Genomic DNA, 17,321 nt, shown 5'->3' on the forward strand with positions numbered 1-17,321 from the left:
CCAAGGCCACATAGAGCAGCTGTAAAGTGACCAAGTGACTGGATTCAAACCTTTTGAGTAACAGCTGAGTGCCAACAAACCACTCCAAGAAAACAAAAGGGAAAAATCCTCTTTACAGTGTTTTCTGGTGTTTGCTTTTTGTTTAATCCTCATCTGAGGATATTTTCCCATTTGTCTTCAGATAGATTGGGAGGGAAGGAGAGAGAGAGAAACATGGATGTGAGAGAGATACATCAATCGGCTGCCTTCTGCACGCCCCCGACTGGTGACTGAGCCCACAACCGGGCATGTGCCCTGACCGAGAATCGAACCCGGACCTCTCAGTCCATGGGACGATGCTCACTCCACTGAGCCACAGTGGCTGGGCTGTTGTTTTTTAATAAAATACATTATCACCTTGAACAGCGAACTTGTACTTTCAAGACAAAAATCCAGGTTCTGTCCTTAGAAGCCCTTTTCTGTTCATCAGGCCTTCCACCCTCACCGACGGATGAAAGTTCAGCAATCACAGAGACAAGTGGATCCGGGGCGGGGAGAAATGGCGAAGGACTAGAGTTTCAGCCACGTTTTTGCAGACATGCAATGTTTCTGTTCTTGGAAATCTGTCTACTACTCAGAAAAAAGAAAACACTTATGAGTGTATTTTAAGTAAAACAATTTACAAATAAAAGTTTCTATCCTCACTTGAAAACGAGTCCTATGACTCCATTAATTCACTATCATCACTGCCCACACATGCTGTCCTAGACCAAGAGAAAGCCCTTTCCAACTGACAAGCACTTTCAATCAGCACAATTCACTCAGATTTAATGGACTATATATGAGGAACAGCATTGGGACTTTGTTAAATTCTAAGCTGTCATTTTATTTTTTATCCTCACCCGAGGACATTTTTCCAATTTTGTTCAGGTAGAGTGGGAGGAGGAGAAAGAGAAACATCAATGTGAAAGGGACACATCGAGTGGCTGCCTCCCGCACGACCCCAACTGGGGCTGGGGACAAACTGTAACCAAGGTACTTGCCTTTAGCGGAAACTGAACCCGGGTCTCTCTGGACCACAGGCTGATGCTCTAACCACCAAGCCAAACTGGCCAGGGCATAAGCTGTCATTTTAAAACAAATGACGTTCACAGCTCAGCTTTGTAGAGACGGAGGGTAGAGCAGTCAGAGCCTCTGGCTCCCATCTGTGGAAGAGACACCTAGGACGTCTCCCAGTACACAGCTTCCTCCTTGTAAGGCTCCAGCAGAAGCCCCTCAACCACTCTAAGTAGTTTTTAAAAAAAGAAGCGCACAGGCCTAGAGGATCTGTTGGTCAGCGGTCCCTGTGAGCGCAAGGCCCGCATCCGCCTGAGTGGCTCAGGCACACTTCTTTCCGCAAATCAGTTTCTTCATAAAGTGAGAGAATTAATACGATGATTTCTCAGGTCCCTTCTGGTTTAATTTTAGGAAATTCTACGTGCAATAGATTCTAGGATGCCCTAACTCCTACCTCTGTTTAATAGAGAAGTCTTATCACAATCTAAATTTCGCAGGTTTATACTTAAATATTTTCCTTGCAGAAACTCTTAAAATCATTTTCTCAACTCCTGGACTAAGAACTGTGTTAGCAGCAAACAGTACCATGTCCCTACAGAGTAGCACTGCCTACTCCCCCTCAAGCACAATTGAGAACTTTCTAGCAATATATCAATTTCATTGGGAAAAATCTTTTAAAAATCTTATTCTTTTAACCTTTTTTTCTCTATTCACCAGCATAAAAACAATGCACTGCATACCATTTATCTCATGACTATCAGGAATTTTATTGTCCAGTAAATCATTCTGTAGCCTCAAGTCACCTAACTTTAAAAGACTGTTTCAGAGACACCAGCTGATCTTAAAAATACATTATTTATAAACCTAGGCCTTCCAGTAAACTGAAATTCTTAAGCACAACCTGTTTTCAATATAAATCCCTGGCCACTGAACTGAGCTAAAGCACACTCCTGCCCTCCCGGTCTCTGCCTCCAGCGGTGTGTGTGGCCCAACAGGAGTGCCAAGCAGCACCTGAGTCAACTCCTCTGCCTACAGTCTCCCCCACTGTGACCCCCCTGCCAGACTATGGGACACTTGACCCAAAGACACCATAAACTCCAACTTCCCTAAGAACAGAATCAAACACATTCAGACGTTAAAGAAGCAGCAGCGAGGGTGTAAACACTGCTAATAATGACAGAGATCCACAAGGGCGCCCGGGAAAGATGTTGATGGAAGCAGGAATCATGTTCAAGTCCACACACTGCCCTCAAAACTCTCAGTACAGTTCTGAGACCGATCGATCGCAGTAAAAGGTGAATGAGTCACACGGCACAAGAAATAAGCGATTCTGCCTCTTTATCTTTGTAAGATAACAGCACTCACAGCCCTATGCAAAGGGCAGGGGGTAAAAAAAACAAACCGCAGGGAGGGTGGTTGTGCTGAAACTTACAAAAGTGTCGCTCCGGGGACCACAGTGAAAACAAAACCTCTACAAGCAACCTCCGCCCCATCTCCAAGCCGTTTCAAAGTGAAGCGGCAAAAAAAAAATAAAAGGGTTTTAAACGCCGGCGGTGCGCTCGGGCTGCGCACTGTCATCCTCGCATTACGCAAAGGGCAGAGCCGGTTTGCACACAACCTCTGACCCCTAGCACCGAATACAAGCGCCCGGCCCCGACCGCCCCGACAGCAGCAGTGCTGCCCCGCGGTTCCCACGGAAACCCACCGAACACCCGCGTGGCTCGGGAGGGATCGCAGCCGCGGGAGACAGAACCACTTCCGCGCCCCGGCAGCAAAGGGCACGCTACGAGACCTACGTGCCTGTGCTCTTGAACCTGGGGCAGGTCCGGCCTATCCTCCAACAGCCCCCACGCCGCGGCCGCCACAGCTGAGCCGACGGGCACTTGCCAAGGACCGGCCGTCCCGTGGGCTCCGCGTCAGTCTGACTGGCGGGCCACGGAGCGCGCAGGTCCCCCGGCCCCGCAGGCGCCCACCCGCCCCGGCGCCCCGCCGCCCCGCCAGCACCCGGAGACGCACCGCCCGCTCGGGGCTGGGCCCGACCCGCCCGCCCGCCCGCCTCCCTCCACCCCGACCCCTGCCCTCACCGGCGCGCCTCAGGGAGGCCGAGGCCCGCGCCGGCTCCCGCCCGGCCCCTCCGCAGTCCTGGGTGCCAGCCGCTCAGGAGCCGCGGGCGGAAGCCGGCCCGGCAGCTAAGACGAGCGGAGACATGGCAGCCGCTGCAGCCATCTTGGCACATCCGGCTCCGGTCGCCGCGGCCCCAGCGCCGCCGACGTGTCCGTCCGCGACGTCAGCGCGCGCCACGCCTGCCCGCCACGCCAGCCGGCCCCACCCCTCGCAGCTGTTCTCGTGACGCACTGCCCCGCCCTCGCCCCGCCCCGCATGCTAGCCCCACCCCTAAGAGCTGCTCACCATGGCCCATCCTTGGCCTCACCCCCGGCTGCGTCCAATCCTTCACTGCCGCATCCCTTGGCCCCGCCCCCGCCGGCGTCCAATCCTTCAACGCCCCATCCCTTAGTCCCGCCCCTTGGTCCCGCCCCCCGCCTCGTCCAGTCCTTCAACGCCCATCCCTCGGCCCCGCCCCTAGCCCACCTGTCCGGCAGGGCGCGCGGGGGGCGCCCTGGGACGTCGCCCCGGTTACGCTGGCTTTCTCGCAGCCGTTTCTCGTTTTAGGATGCGAGAAGAGTAGGGGTTCCTCAATCAGACGCAAGGGAAGAAGCAGTCTTGAACGACCGATGCCAGCAGGTGCACCCGCCGGGAACTGCTACTGCTGAATCCAGAACCCAAGCGGCGCTCTGGCGCAGGCGCGTTCCTCTCATTCGGTCGTTGGACTCGAAGGCTGGTAGACGGACGGGAGGCGAGAGCGCATGCGCGGACCGCCACGGCTGAGTGCGCGTGCGCACCTCGCGGCGGCCGGCCAGTTGCCTGGTTACGGCTGTTCGCGTCTCCCGTTTCTAGTTTTGTCCGGGAAGTTGGTGTCGTCCACACCTACCTCCCGGGAAGCAGTGCCGGTCTGCTCCACGGAGCCGTGGAAGGGGCATGAGCTGCCGGCCCCCAGTCCACAGGCTGCCGTCGGAGCCCCACTGCCCGCCTGTGCGCGCCTCGGGGGTCGTCCTGTGGGCCCCATCCTCCCCTAACCCCTCTGCGCCTGTCCCATGCACACACTCCGTCTTGGCCGTTCCCTCCGCGAGGCGTCGGGCGCGCAGTTCCCAGCTCCTCTCTTGTCTGCCCTTGTACCCCTTGACGGCCCAGCCGGGTCCCCTAAACCGCGGAGCCCCGTGGACGGAGGCTCCAACCGTTGTTGAATGGATATTTGTGTTGAATGAGCGCGACCCCGAGATACCGAGCAACAGGTTAGGCTGCTGGGCCTCTCAGTCTCCTCCGCCCCGTGGCTGCTGCCTCCTCCTACCCACCAGTAGGCAACATCCGAGCCTTCCCTTGGAGGATCTTAGGGAAGAAGGGGTGCTGCCATTTGTATCTTCCTTTTCCCACCGAGAAAAGGGAGGCCGGGCCCACTCACCTGCACACCTGCCTGGCAGGAATGGGGAAGAGCAGCAGCCCGCCCCACTTGACCAACTTCTCCCAAAAGGCAGGAAGGGTGGGTGGCAAGTGTACCTGCGTGACATCGCCTGGTGGCCGAGCTCTTCAGTAGCGGCTGCTGCTACTGCCACGGTGGCTGAGGCACACGACCTGGGGTGGGAAGGCACCCCGGTCACCAGTGGGACCTAGAGGCCAGGGAGGAAGGAAGGAGTGTGGTCTGGCTGTTTGTTTGCTATGATGCTGGCGAGAAAGCAGCCACGCTGTCAGAGCCCCAGGCGGGTGCGGGGAGCATTTCAGCCTGTGTGACGTGGCCGCTCCACTAAGCTAACATTTGCCTTTCAGAAATCGAGTTCCCAGCCTATTTCAACAGAGTTGGGGAACTCAGCCCTGGGTCCCATGTCCTTGATCAGTTCTTCCTGGTGGTCGTTGTGCCCCGCAGTCGCTCTGTCCCAACAAACCACTCGGCAGAGAGAGATGTCATTGTTAGCCCTCCTCCTGAAAAGGGGGAGCAGAGGCCAAGGCACTGACTGTCCCAAGCTCAGGGCTGCCTCCTCTTCACTCTCAAATTCAAAGAGCCCAAGAGCTGCGGCCCAGACTTGCCCCTCTTGTGTTCTGAGGAGTCCAGTGTGGCCCTGGTGGAATCTAACCTGGAGAGACCCTAAGTTGCAGAAACCAACCCATCCTGGGCAAATGCAAGGCGTCAGGGCTCTGGGGCAGGGATGTCAAAGACGCAGCACTGTGTTGACTTCTACGGGTGACTCAGGTTCCCAAAGTTGACAGGCAAGGGCCTCCTCCCTCCTGCTACGCTTCTGAATGAAGGCCTCAGGTTCTCAGTTTGTAGCCTTGTGTGGAGGAGAGGGCTCTGGGGCCAGGGCGGAGCCATCAAGCCTCTGAGCCAAGGAGGCCAGGGTTCTGAGCCACAGAGCCTCTGCTTTAAAGCCCAGCCTGCTAGATGCTGTGTGTCCGTTGTCAGCCTTCTTAACCTCCCTCCGCATTAACCTGGGGTTCAGGAAAGGTTGGAGTTCAGACAAGGTGAGCATGTGGACAATTTGGGGACTGGAAGGGGGCGCTGTTGATACATATACTGGGACAACAGGCATGTATTAGAGCTGTTTGGGCAAACTGGGATGTGGGTGACAGTCCCTGCAGAACACCTGGACCTGTGCCTAGAAAGTGTGCTGCCATGAGAGCCATCCTTATTCTTTTTTTTTTTTAATCCTCACCCGATGATGTTTTTCTATTCATCTTCAGACAGAGTGGGAGGAAGAGAGAAGGAGAAAAAGGGAGAGAGAGAAACATCGATGTGAGAGGGACACATCGACTGGTTGCCTCCCACACGACCCCGACCAAGGCCAAGGACGATCCACAACCGAGGTGCGTGCCCTTGACCAGAATCGAACCCACGACTCATTTCGGTGGGCCAACGCTCTACCTCTGAGCCAAACTGGCCAGGGCGCCATCGTTATTCTTGATCAGGCTTCCTTTCCTTTGCCTGCAATGTCCACTTCTCAATAGAAATGTCACCAGCTCCCGAACCCCCCCTAGGTGGGCTAGAACCAGCTGCAAAGTTGTAGCCGAATCAGGGCAAGTAGCTCCTCGCGCAGAGTTCCATGACAGAGTTGTTGTCACATAAGCCAGAGCACACCGGGCCGCACGCTTGCCAGGATGATGAGCAGAGGATGTGCCCGAGAACCTAGCTGTTCTTTCCATGATTACAACAGCCTGCCTCTCCTATGGGGCCATCCGTCCAAGGAGACTGCCCCTGGGCACCCGATGGGCCGCTTGGAACCGCAGTGGCCTCCAAGCGCAGAGTACCTGCCGGAGGGCCATCAACTCGTTAGTGTTTTGATTACGTGTTGAAATAATATTTAGGATATATTGGATTAAAATGTAGCCACTAGAAAGTTAAAAATTCCATAGTGGTGCCCAGCCGGTGTGGCTCAGTGGCTGAGCGCTGACCCATGCATCAAGAGGTCACTGATTTGATTCTTGGTCAGGGCACATGCCCAGGTTGTGGGCCCGATTCCCAGTGGGGGGCACGCAGGAGGCGGCCATTCCATCTCTCTTGTCACTGTTTCTCTCCCTCTCCCTTTCTGAAAATCAATAAAGAAAAAAAATTCCACAGTGGTTAGCATTGTACTTCCACCGGACAGTGAGGGTGTCAGTGGTGAGCAAGGACCCCCACGCGGCATCCCAGCCTGGGGCTGGGCTTGTGGCTTCTCAGCCATGGAGCTGGCTCTCTCTTGACCACCAGCCCGGGGAGTGGGGGGGGGGCAGCAGTCTCCGAGGCCAGGCCACATGCCTCCACCCTTCACTCTCCTGGCGTAAGGTGACTGCATTAAGTGTGGCTTGCAGATGCTTGTCGGGCAGGCCTGCTCCATGCCGGGCACTCTCCTCAGCCCCTGACGTGTACCTTCGGTCCTGGGCACTGGGCTGGGGAGGGGAAGGGGGGCCAGTCCCACTTGGCAGCCTGGAGCAGAAGTGCATAGGGTCTCAAAGTGGGGCAGGCTGGCAGGGAGGGCTTCCGGAGGAGGCGATGAGCTGAGGAGGACGGGATGGTTGGAGAGGCAGGCGTGGGAGTCGGGTCCTCGGGTCTGGAGGTGGAGATGGGTTAGGGCTAGCGTGTCCTATGGACCTGTGCACCGGGCCCTGTCGGCATACGGGGCACCGCGGCGTGCGCCCAGGCCGGTGTGAGAAGAGTGTGCAGATTGGGGTGGAAGGCCAGTACATGAGAGCCATCCCAGACTCCTGGGGGCGCTGCAGGAGCAAATCCACGTAGGGCAAGCAAGCGCGGACATGGCCAGACCGGACAAATGTCACCCCCGTCCTTGTTGCTGTGAGTGTGAGCATGGCATTGTCCCTCCTGTGCATCCTCTGGAAATGGGCCTGGCACCAGCCATCTCAGAGGACTTTCTGAATCACATCTAAGTGGATAAACAAGTGAGGACGAGGTAGAAAGCACAAGGAAGGTGCCGAGTCTGCACCCACCAGGGGCCACAGAGGACCGAGCTGCAGGAAAGCTGCGTGGTGGCCCCTTAGTGCGGCAGGGTCCCTGGAGACCGTCCCAAAACTGCACGCAGAAATTCACGTGCCAGGCACTGCTAGGAACTGGGGCTGGGGCTGGGGCTGTGGCTGTGAGGCAGACTGCCCTGGCCCCTGGACATGGGACAGCTGCAGATGTCTGGATCCCACTGCCGGGGGCGTGGGGTGAGGCAGCGATGGGAGAGAAGGAGCGTTTGTGGCCGAAGCAAACAAGCTTCTGTAGTGACAAGGGTCTGGACCCGGAAAGCGGGGACGTGGCTGGTAGGTCCGCACTGCGGGGGTCCTGCAGGCCCAGCAAGGGGATTTGACTTCTGACAGCAAAGGAAGCTTCCCGGGGCTTTTCCGCCAGGACTGCCGCCCTCAGGCCTCCCCCAGGCTCTCTGCAAGGCACTAGTGAGAGCCAGGAGCCCGGACGTGGCCTTAGGGCCCTAAGCAAGCGGCAAGGCTGCTGGGGCCGATTGATGGGGAGCCAAATCCCAGGTGGCCCTCAGGGCAGGACCCGACTCCCTGGCTGCCTGCTGCATCTGCAGCCCTCACCCAGCCCAGCACAGCGCTCCGCACTCACTGGCCCAGGGGACATCAGGACAGGAAGGTGAGAGTCCCGAGCTTCGGTGGTGACTTAAGTCACAGGCGTGGGCTTGGAGGCTGGGGTGGGGGCTGTGGATGGGGAAGAGGAAAGGCCTGGGTGGAGCTGGGAGGAACGCCAACATCTGCAGGTTGCCAAGTGCCAGGCTGGCTGTGACATTAACTCCTGGCAGTGACCTTGGAAAGTCCCTTCTTGAACATGCTTCCTTGTCTGAGAAGTAACAGGCTGAGTGACATAGGCCCTCCAGCTCCCTGCCCCCTCCCAACATGGTCCCGGGAGTCACTGGGCCCTGGCTTGAATGGGTGGACTTGAGGAAGTCACCCACCTCTCTGAGCTTCAGCTTCCTCATCTGTCAAATGGGCTAACAGCACTGTTGCAGGAGGTGGAGAGGCACCTGGCCAAGTGGAAGACCCCATCAGGACTCCTGCTTGCCAGAGGTGCACTGGCAGGGCACCGCCAGCAGGGGGCAGCAGAGGGCCACCTCTGAGTGGGCAAGCTGGGCCTGCTAAGTCCGCCCTGTTGGCGGCTGGGGGTGCTGGCATCAGGGACACCCAGGCTCCGTCAGGCTCCGGCCCCAGTTCAGCAGAGGAAGGTTTGTGGCTACCCTCAATCCCCCGGGGCTGCACCCTCTGGGTGGGGGCATGCATCTCTGGACTTCCTGGCGGGGGTGTGGGGGGCGGGTTCTGCTGAGAGAAGGTAAATGTTCCGACATGACTTACTGGAACAACAGAGACAGGTAGTTTCCAAACTCCGTGCTCGGTGATTTACTGCTCCGCTGAGGGGGCTGGTAAGGACGATATTCAGCCATTCAGCCTCACCGCACCCACTATGGGCTCTGGTGACGGTGGGGTCCTCAGCCAGGCGAGGCCAGGGAGTGTCACTCCATGTCGGTGCCTTTTCGCCTTTCATTTTTCAGATGAGGAGATGGTGGGCGAGGAACACGTAACTTACCGAGGTTCACGCACTTTTCCCGGACTTGTCCTGTGAAGCGGAGCGACGAGACCTGTCGTACAACGTAAAGGTTTGCCTTGAGCTGGGGACATTCCACCACAAGACGCAGTGCAGTATCACAGGGACTCGTAGGAAGTGTCATGAATCCATAGACAACCACAGGTTTGTGATAATCACTGGTGAGGTCTACTGATCACCCCGCATGCGTAGTCGGGGAAGGGCCGCAAATCCAGGGTTGTGTGAAAATGCCAAACATCTGACTCTGGGGCCTTCCCGGTGGCACCTGCTGTGTCTGTGTGAGCAGCGCTTTGTCACACCTGAGCCTGGGTTTCCACCCTGAGCAGGGATGGTGACAGCAGGCGCCAGGGGGGCTGCTGCCTGGCTCGAGGGAGCCCACGCGGGAGTGTGACGTCAGCACGCACCCCTGTGCGGTGGCTGAGTCCTCACTGCTCAGGGAGCTCAGTGCTGCGGACCTTCCAGGTCCCCCCGCGAGCCCAGGAGGCCACCGTGGGGCAGCTCCCACTGTACCCTGGAAGCACTGAAGCTCAGAGACTCGAGTCGCCCACCTGCCTGTGGTCCAGTGGCCGCAGACAGGAAAGGGCCGCAACGAGGAAGCCCACCAGGACAGCCTGTGTGCTGGGCACCACCGTGCCTCTCTCGTGGCAGTAAGGAGGGCCCGGCGGGAGCCGCCCCGCACTCTGCTCTCTGAGAGACCCACAGCACGGCCGTCATTTCGAAGAAGTCCTGCAGGAAAGGGTCTTCGGACCCAGGGCCCGCAAACCTGTCAGCCTCCACCAAACACCCTTTGGGACACGGCTTGTCCAGTCCCGGTCTGCCCTGACATGCAGCCGACCGCCGGGTGAGTTTCTGGTTGAAATACTTTTACAGGCGAATCCTAGGCATCACGCCAGGGACCCTGCTGCGGGCACTCCCACAGGAAGTGGCCGTGGGAAGCGCTGTGTCCTGTCTGTGCCACAGCGTCCCCTCCAGCGAGGCTCCTGCCTGCACTTTCTGGATCGGGCTGCCCACAGGTGACGTGTCGTCTGCGGTGAGACACAGAACCAGAATGAACATGGGCTCCGCCACCAAGCACCATCTCTCCCGCTGACAGTCTTCGGAAGCGAGACTCTCTTGACGACGGTGGCCGTGGAGTCTGCGGAGACTCGGCGCGTGCTCGGTGCGGGACAGCCACTCGCGGGGCCCTCTCCGGATCATCTGATCCGCCCTGTCCACTGTGGTAGCCACGGGCCACACGTGGTTGCTGAGCACCTCCACTGTGGCCCATCCAAACAGGTGTGCTGTAAGCGTTAAACCCACATTGGACTTCAAAGACCTAGTACCAGAAAGAACACAGGATATCCCATTAACTGTTCATGCAGGTCACATGTGGAGATGGTAATATTTTGGATACAGTAATCCTTAACAACATGGGTTTAAACCATCGGGTCCACTTATATGTGGATCCCACCCCCCCATAAATGCTGTAAATGTATTTTCTATCTCTTACGAGTTTCTTAATAACATTCTTTTCTCTAGCTCACTTTGGAGTAAGAATAGAGCATGTAATGCACACAATGTATAAAATCCGTGTGAACTGGCTCTGCATTCCCGCGAATCTTCCGGTCAACAGCAGCTGTGAGAAGGGGAGTTGGGGGGAGTCTAAGGTTGTACTCAGATTTTTGACTCTCGGAGGGTTGGCACCTCTGACCCTTATGTTGTTCTGGGGCCTACTATATATTGGGTTCACTAAGATGTATTATTAAAATAAACTTCACCTGTTTCTTTATACTTTTTTTAATGTGGCTACTAAAATATTTTAAATTACAGATGTGGCCTGCATTATAAGAAGGGAGCCCGAGGTCAGGGGGTTAGGCACAGACCAAGTGGCTTTTTCTTTTCAATTTTTTTTTTTTTAATACTCACCTGAGGATATTTTTCTATCTATCTTCAAATAGAGCGGGAGGGGGAGAGAGAGAGAAAAACATCGACGTTAAGAGAGACACATTGACTAGCTGCCTCCCACGTGACCCCAACCAGGGCCGAGGATGAACCGCAACCGAGGTATGTGTTCTTGACTAGAATTGAACCAGCGGCTCTTCAGTCCGTGGGCTGACGCTCTAATCACTGAGCCAAACTGGCCAGGGCCCGAGGTATGTGTTCTTGACTAGAATTGAACCAGCGGCTCTTCAGTCCGTGGGCTGACGCTCTAACCACTGAGCCAAACCGGCCAGGGCTTTTTAATGTACTTTATTGATTTTTTTTTTTTTTAGAGAGAGAGGAAGGGAGAGGGAGAAAGAGAAACATTGATGTAAGAGAGGAACATCAATTGGCCGCTCCCTGTACAACCCCTACCGGGGATCAAGCCCACAACCTGGGCATGTGCCCTGACCAGGAATCAAACCAGCGACCTTTCAGTGCACAGGGTGATGCCCAACCGAGCCACACTGGCCAGGGCCAGACCAGGTGGCTTTTAACAGAAACTGATTTTCTCACATCCTGGAGGCTGGACCTTCGAGATCTGGGTGTGGATGGGTTGGTTTCCCATGGCCTTGCACTGTTTGCCCTCTGCGTGTGTCTGTGTCCCGAGCTTCTTAAAAGTCACCAGACAGACTGGGTTAGGCCCACCCTAGTGACCTCATTTTACCTTAATTACCTCCGCAGAGACTCATCTCCAAATACTGCCACATCCTGAGGTGCTGGGAGCTAGCATTTTATCAGATGAATTTGGGGGAGACACAGTTCAGCCCATAGAAGACCTCCCAAGTCAGGGGTGTCTTGGCTGAGCTTAGCCCTGAGGGAGGGGCCGTGTCCTCCCTTGGAGGTGTGTGGTGGCGGGGCACGGGGCTCTGCAGCCAGGGCAGCTGGAGCAGGTTGGGGCCCGGTGGGACAGGTGGGTGAGTGTCAGGCCCCCCTTTCAGGCTGTAGTGGGCGTCTCTGGGGCCTGGGGAATCTACACCGGTGTCTCAGAGCCTTGGGACCGGTGGGGATCAAGCCCCTGATGAAGAAACTAGAGGCCAGGCACCTGCCGGGAGACGGGCAGGGCCAATGTCCAGCATGCCCAGTTACACACGACATTGAGGTTCAGAGGGGGCATCATGTCCTCTGCAGGGGCTCCACTGACTTTGGGGAGCAGAGAGGTCCTCAAGACCAACCGGTCCCCAAGGCCCATCCTGCGGCGTCCGTGGGAACCCCACACCCTGAACGAGTGTCCTGGAAGGTCAAACGCTGCTTGTTCTTTCTAAAATTAATCTGTTGAGGTGAAACTTGCAGAACATAAAACTGGATGTTCGTGGACATCCCGGTCGTACATGAAGTCGCTTCTACGCGGCCTTGTGTGTCCGGCTTCTCCATCCCGCCGTTTTCGAGGCGGGGCCTTGGCATGGGCGGAAAATGCCGCACTGTCTGTTAGTCTGGGTTCTCCAGAGAAACAGAACCAACCGGATGTGCACATACTATACACACCGAGGTTTCTTACAAGGACCTGGTCCACACGATGAAAGACACCACGTCCCCAGACTTGGGCTCAGCCGCTGGAGACCCGGGAGAGCTGCCGATTCAGTCCAGGGGCAGGGAAGGCTGATCTGATGTCCGGTTACCTCGTGCTCAGCCTTTCTGTTCTCTTTAGGTCTTCACCTGATTGGATGAGGCCCACCACACTGGGGAGGGCCATCTGCTTTGCTCCATCCACCTGTGCAGACACGACGCTCACCCAGAGACATGCTCACGTTTGGTCAAATGGCCCAGCCAAGCTGACACGGAAGGAACCACCACGGTGTGGACAGTGCACACTGTCCGCCCACTGTCAGCTGACGGGCACAGGCTGGTCCCACCTCGATGGGTGCTGCTGCGAACGTGGGTGCACGTGGACCTGAGTCCTTTGATGCTTCTTTTGGATGTACACCTAGGACTGGGATTTTGGGGTGCTGAGGGCGCTTTGGGCAGAATTCGGGATGAACCCGTCCCTCTGAAAGGTGGGCCATGTAACCGTACATTTCCTGGAGACACCCATACCATCCACGTATCCATGCCAGCCCTGGCGGGCAGCAGGAGGCGGGCTCATGCCGGCATAGGCAGGGCAGGGCTGGAGGCCGGCACTTTGCAGGAAGGGACATCAGGCTCTCGAATCTGGTTTGAATCCACCTGCCTGGGGCTAGGGCCAGGTGCAGAGGAAGGGGAGGCCCACGCGGGCACCTGGCAGGGGCCAGGGTCTAATGGTCCCGCTCAGTACTCCCACGTAAATAGTGCTGCTGAGCCAGCACCCTCTTGGCTTCATAGAACCTTCCCAGCTCACTGTCCCCTCCACACCGCCGTGCCTCCTGCCTGCCTGCCATCCCTAGGCTGGGTAAGCGGTGCCTTTGCTCCTCTGTGGCCCAGAAGGATGGGAGGACCTAGGGTAGCCCAGTCCCCGCCGATGGGGCTGCAGAACTTCTGGACAGCAGCTCACGGGGGGGGGGGGCGGGGCGGGGGGGGCCCAGCTGGGCGGTCTCTCCATCGCTCTCCTGTCAGAAGAGGCAGAGGGATGCTGGGTGTCTGTTCCTCTCCCCACCCCAGCCCCCAGAAAGGGAGCCCACAGCACGGCCGAGTTGAGCAAAACCTGGATGACATCAGTATCGTTTTTATTGCAAACCAGTTAACCAAAAAGATGAAAAAAATACATCATTTTTATTACCTACAGTTTTGCACGTAATTAGCTTTTACAAAAGGTTCCTTTTCCTGTAAACTACACTCTATTTTATAAAACACAGTAAGAATCAACATCTTAGGATGTGTCGGGCCATACCCACAAGGGATTGTACACACCGCCCCTGGAGAGGCTGGAGAGGCTGCCGACGGGGCGGACGCCCGCCCAGGCACGCGGACACCCTTCCCGGGCTTGCTTAGAAGCGGCGGTGGCAGCCGCAGGTCCCAGGGCTGGGGACCCTTCCTGACACCTCCCCATCAGCACGAACCCCAACAGACTTGTTCATTCAGATTTTTTAAACAAAATCCACCTTTAAAACTGTATTTACAGACATTTATTTTGCCACAGGCTTATACTTGATATTGCAAGAATCCGCCCCTTCCCGGGGCACATGCCCCCCCCAAAATCAGGAGGGGTGACCCAACAGCAAGCCCCTGCCGTCCCCGTGGCCACCGCCGCAGCCGCACACCAAGGCCAGACAGCTGCGATTTCCCGGAACCTCGATCTAGGTTCCTCGGGAGAGTCTATAAACACGGGCCGAGCCCCACCCCAGGCGGCGCCAGTCCACCTTCCGCCGAACTGCAAGACTCTGTGCAAGTTGAGGTGCTGGGGTGTCGGGCGGGATGGCCCAGGCAGTGTCTTTCCCCAGAAAAGAGTGGGATTCCTCCCCGAGGGCCCAGGTGGGCGCCACACAGCCACACCTGACTTCTCACGCTACACGATGCTGAGACACCACGGGCAGAGGAGGAAGGGACGCGACCTCGTAAGACCAACGAGTGACTACGTAACACTGACCCTGAAACAAAGATTCGTGATCGGTACCCCGAATGCCCTAGGCACCCCGAAAACACAGGCAGAAGCATGTTCTTAAAAAACCACCCAGAAACACCCAAACGTATAGGCCACAGCATCTCCCTTTCCTACTGCAGACACAAACGAGCCCACGTGCCCAGAGCGAGGGGTTCGGCCCCTCTCTGCAGGTTGGCGTGGGTGCTGGCGGCCGGCCCGGGCACCTGCAAGAGCTGCTCGGACACTGGCTCCAACCTCCCTTCTCCAACATTATTTCTTTTTTTGGATTTTGAGAAAAAGAAACCAATAAATAAATGGCATTTACAGACCATGGATCTTTATGTTTTTTACAAATACGTAACAATTCTGACCCTACGCAGAAAAGTCATGGCCGAGAACGACTGAGTTTCCGGGGACCGGGAAGTCTCCACCTGGTGCCACACAAAACAGTACATATAAATAAAAAGGCAGTGTTTCCACGTAAAATAAAAGTACATAAATAAATACTAAAAAAAAAAAAATTCAAATCTTTGTTCTCTTATTTTGTATAAAAACAGGTTTCTTTAAAAAAAAAAGAGAGAGAAAAAAAAAAGCTCCTTTGGTCGGCCCAGCATCCATGGAGTGCCCGGCAAACACCCCGGCAGGGCCGGGGGAGGAGGCGCAGTCCAGGGCCGGTGGTCTACTTGAACACCTCGGGGATGTGGGCGAGCTGGGCCTGCATGTTGGTGGGCGGGCTGGAGATGCCCTCGGACCAATCGGAGATGTTGGAGTGTGGGGATGAGCTGGACCACTGGTCGGGAGACTCGGGGGACGGGGTAAGAAAGGGGTGCTCAGGCACCTGCAGCTGGTGGCTGGGGGTGTTGTCCACGGGTGAGGAGGAGCAGCTGTGCTGTGAGGGGGGCGTCAGGAACTGGGCAGTGGTCATGGGCGGGACCAGGGAGGATGGCAGCGATGTGGGCAGGACCTGGCTGTCCTGCGGCAAGATGGTGTGCACAGCCAGGCTGCTGGGGCCCAGCGGCTGCACGTCTGCCTGGCTCGGCTCCCCGCCCAGGAAGCTCCGGCCCAGGTGGCCATTGGCGGCTGAGCTCACACTGAGGTGGGGCTGAAGCGGCGGGGGCGGCAGGTTCTGCTGCGGCTGGATGCTTGGCTGCTGCTGCACCTGCTGGGTCTGCACCAGGTGAGGCTGGGTGGCCAGCCGCGTGGTGGGCAGGGCCTGGTAGCTCAGCATCTGGGACAGGGTGGTGGCAGAGAGGCCGCCGTGCAGCGGGCCCATCATGCCGTGCTGCAGGGCCGGGGCCTGTGTGCTCAGTGTGCCTGGTGCCACGTTCCCTCGCAGAGGGTTGCACTGATTGGGCACCAGGCCGTTCTGTAGCCGGGAGAGCCACTCGCACTGGCCGTTCAAGCCTGTGGTCCCGCCCACGGTGAAATTCACCGCCCCGCTGCCGTTGCCGGTGCCCAGGACTGCACCGGTGCTGGAGGCCACAGGCAGGTGGGAGAGGCGGGGCGGCCCTGCCTCGAAGGCCAGCCGGCCACCCCCGCCCAGCGCTGCCATTTCGGGCTTGGCCGCCACGTTCAGGTGGCTGATGCCCAGGTGGGTGTCGGGCATGCCAGGCAGGTGGTTGAGGGGCACAGACGGAGACTGCTGGAACGGGGAGGGCAGGAGGGGCGGCGAGGCCACGTCCGACAGGTAGCCGTGGGGGGACTCGAGGGAGTCCACGGGCGACAGGACGCTCGCACTGTCCAGCAGGCAGCCCTTGCCATCCTGCGCCTTCTTCCTCCGCGCTTTGAGGTCCCTGGCCTCCTTGCTGCCGCCGGCCAGGCTCTTGGTGCTGGGCTTGCGGGCCTTCTTGCCCTGCACGCTTGGCTTGAGGTTGCCCAGGTAGCCGTTGGGCGAGCAGAGTGGGGGCGAAAGGGTGGGTGTGCCGCCCAGGGTGGCGCCGTGCAGCTGGGGACTGCGCACCAGGCTGTACTCGTCCAGCAGCTGCACGATGTCGTGGTGCATCCGCTCCTGCGCGATGTCGCGAGGCAGGCGGTCCATGTGGTCCGTGATGTCCCGGTTGGCGAAGTGGTCCAGCAGCACCTTGGCGGTCTCGTAGCTGCCCTCCCGGGCGGCCAGGAACAGCGGCGTCTCCTCCTGAGGACACAGGCACCGGACAGGTAGGGTCACCCTCACCAATGCCCCATCACCAGAGGGACCAGCGGCTCGACGCCCCCGCCCGCCGCAGAGAGGAGAGAGCTGCTCTGACCTGACCCAGCATCTTACTGTCACCCGATCAAATCTTCTGAAAAACCAAAACCTTGCCCTGGCCAGCAGGTGGAGTGTCAGCCCGAAGACCGAAGAGCCTCGGGTTCGATTCCCGGCCCCAGTCGAGGTCGTGTGGAAGGTAACCAGTGGGTGTCTCTCTCTCAATCGATGTTTCTCTCCCTCCCTTCCTCCCCTCCCACTCTACTAAAAATCAATGAAAAAAAATATTCTCGGTTGAGGATTGGGGAAAAAAACCTTAAATACATTCTGAGACCTGCCCAGGAGTGGTCTGTGCGATTCTATATTCTGAATCAGGAGGGTTTACCTTTGTGGGGGGGTCACAGCCCCCACAGGAAATCTGACTAACTGGCCTCTTTTCCCCCAAAGCTGCAGACGCGAGCATGGCAGTAGCGTCAGAAGTTTGGGGATCCCTAAAGTACATGCACGGGCCCCAA

At 57.5% G+C, this 17,321-nt stretch overlaps 2 protein-coding genes across 5 annotated transcripts in view; both read right to left on the reverse strand.

Moving 5' to 3' along the window:
* SEC16A (SEC16 homolog A, endoplasmic reticulum export factor) overlaps positions 1 to 3,764 on the reverse strand; it is a 32,524-nt gene extending 28,760 nt beyond the window's left edge. For 2 of the 3 annotated variants that reach the window (XM_036260390.1, XM_036260388.1), the window contains exons 1-2: positions 3,120 to 3,247; positions 397 to 609 (exon numbers count right to left, since the gene is read on the reverse strand). The gene's annotated coding sequence lies outside the window, so the exon portion shown is untranslated. Of the gene's footprint in view, positions 1 to 396; positions 610 to 3,119; positions 3,248 to 3,624 lie in introns of those variants that run through there. The other variant, XM_036260389.1, reaches the window with a different exon arrangement.
* Positions 3,765 to 13,766: 10,002 nt separating this feature from the next.
* NOTCH1 (notch receptor 1) overlaps positions 13,767 to 17,321 on the reverse strand; it is a 44,007-nt gene continuing 40,452 nt past the window's right edge. Inside the window, exons 34-35 of one of the 2 annotated variants that reach the window (XM_036260387.1) lie at positions 15,460 to 16,755; positions 13,767 to 14,628 (exon numbers count right to left, since the gene is read on the reverse strand). In XM_036260387.1, the coding sequence (XP_036116280.1) occupies positions 14,542 to 14,628; positions 15,460 to 16,755 (1,383 nt within the window). In that variant the 3' untranslated portion in view covers positions 13,767 to 14,541. Of the gene's footprint in view, positions 14,629 to 15,220; positions 16,756 to 17,321 lie in introns of those variants that run through there. The other variant, XM_036260386.1, reaches the window with a different exon arrangement.

Source organism: Molossus molossus, unplaced genomic scaffold (genome assembly GCF_014108415.1).
Source record: "Molossus molossus isolate mMolMol1 unplaced genomic scaffold, mMolMol1.p scaffold_m16_p_14, whole genome shotgun sequence".
NCBI lineage: Eukaryota > Metazoa > Chordata > Mammalia > Chiroptera > Molossidae > Molossus > Molossus molossus.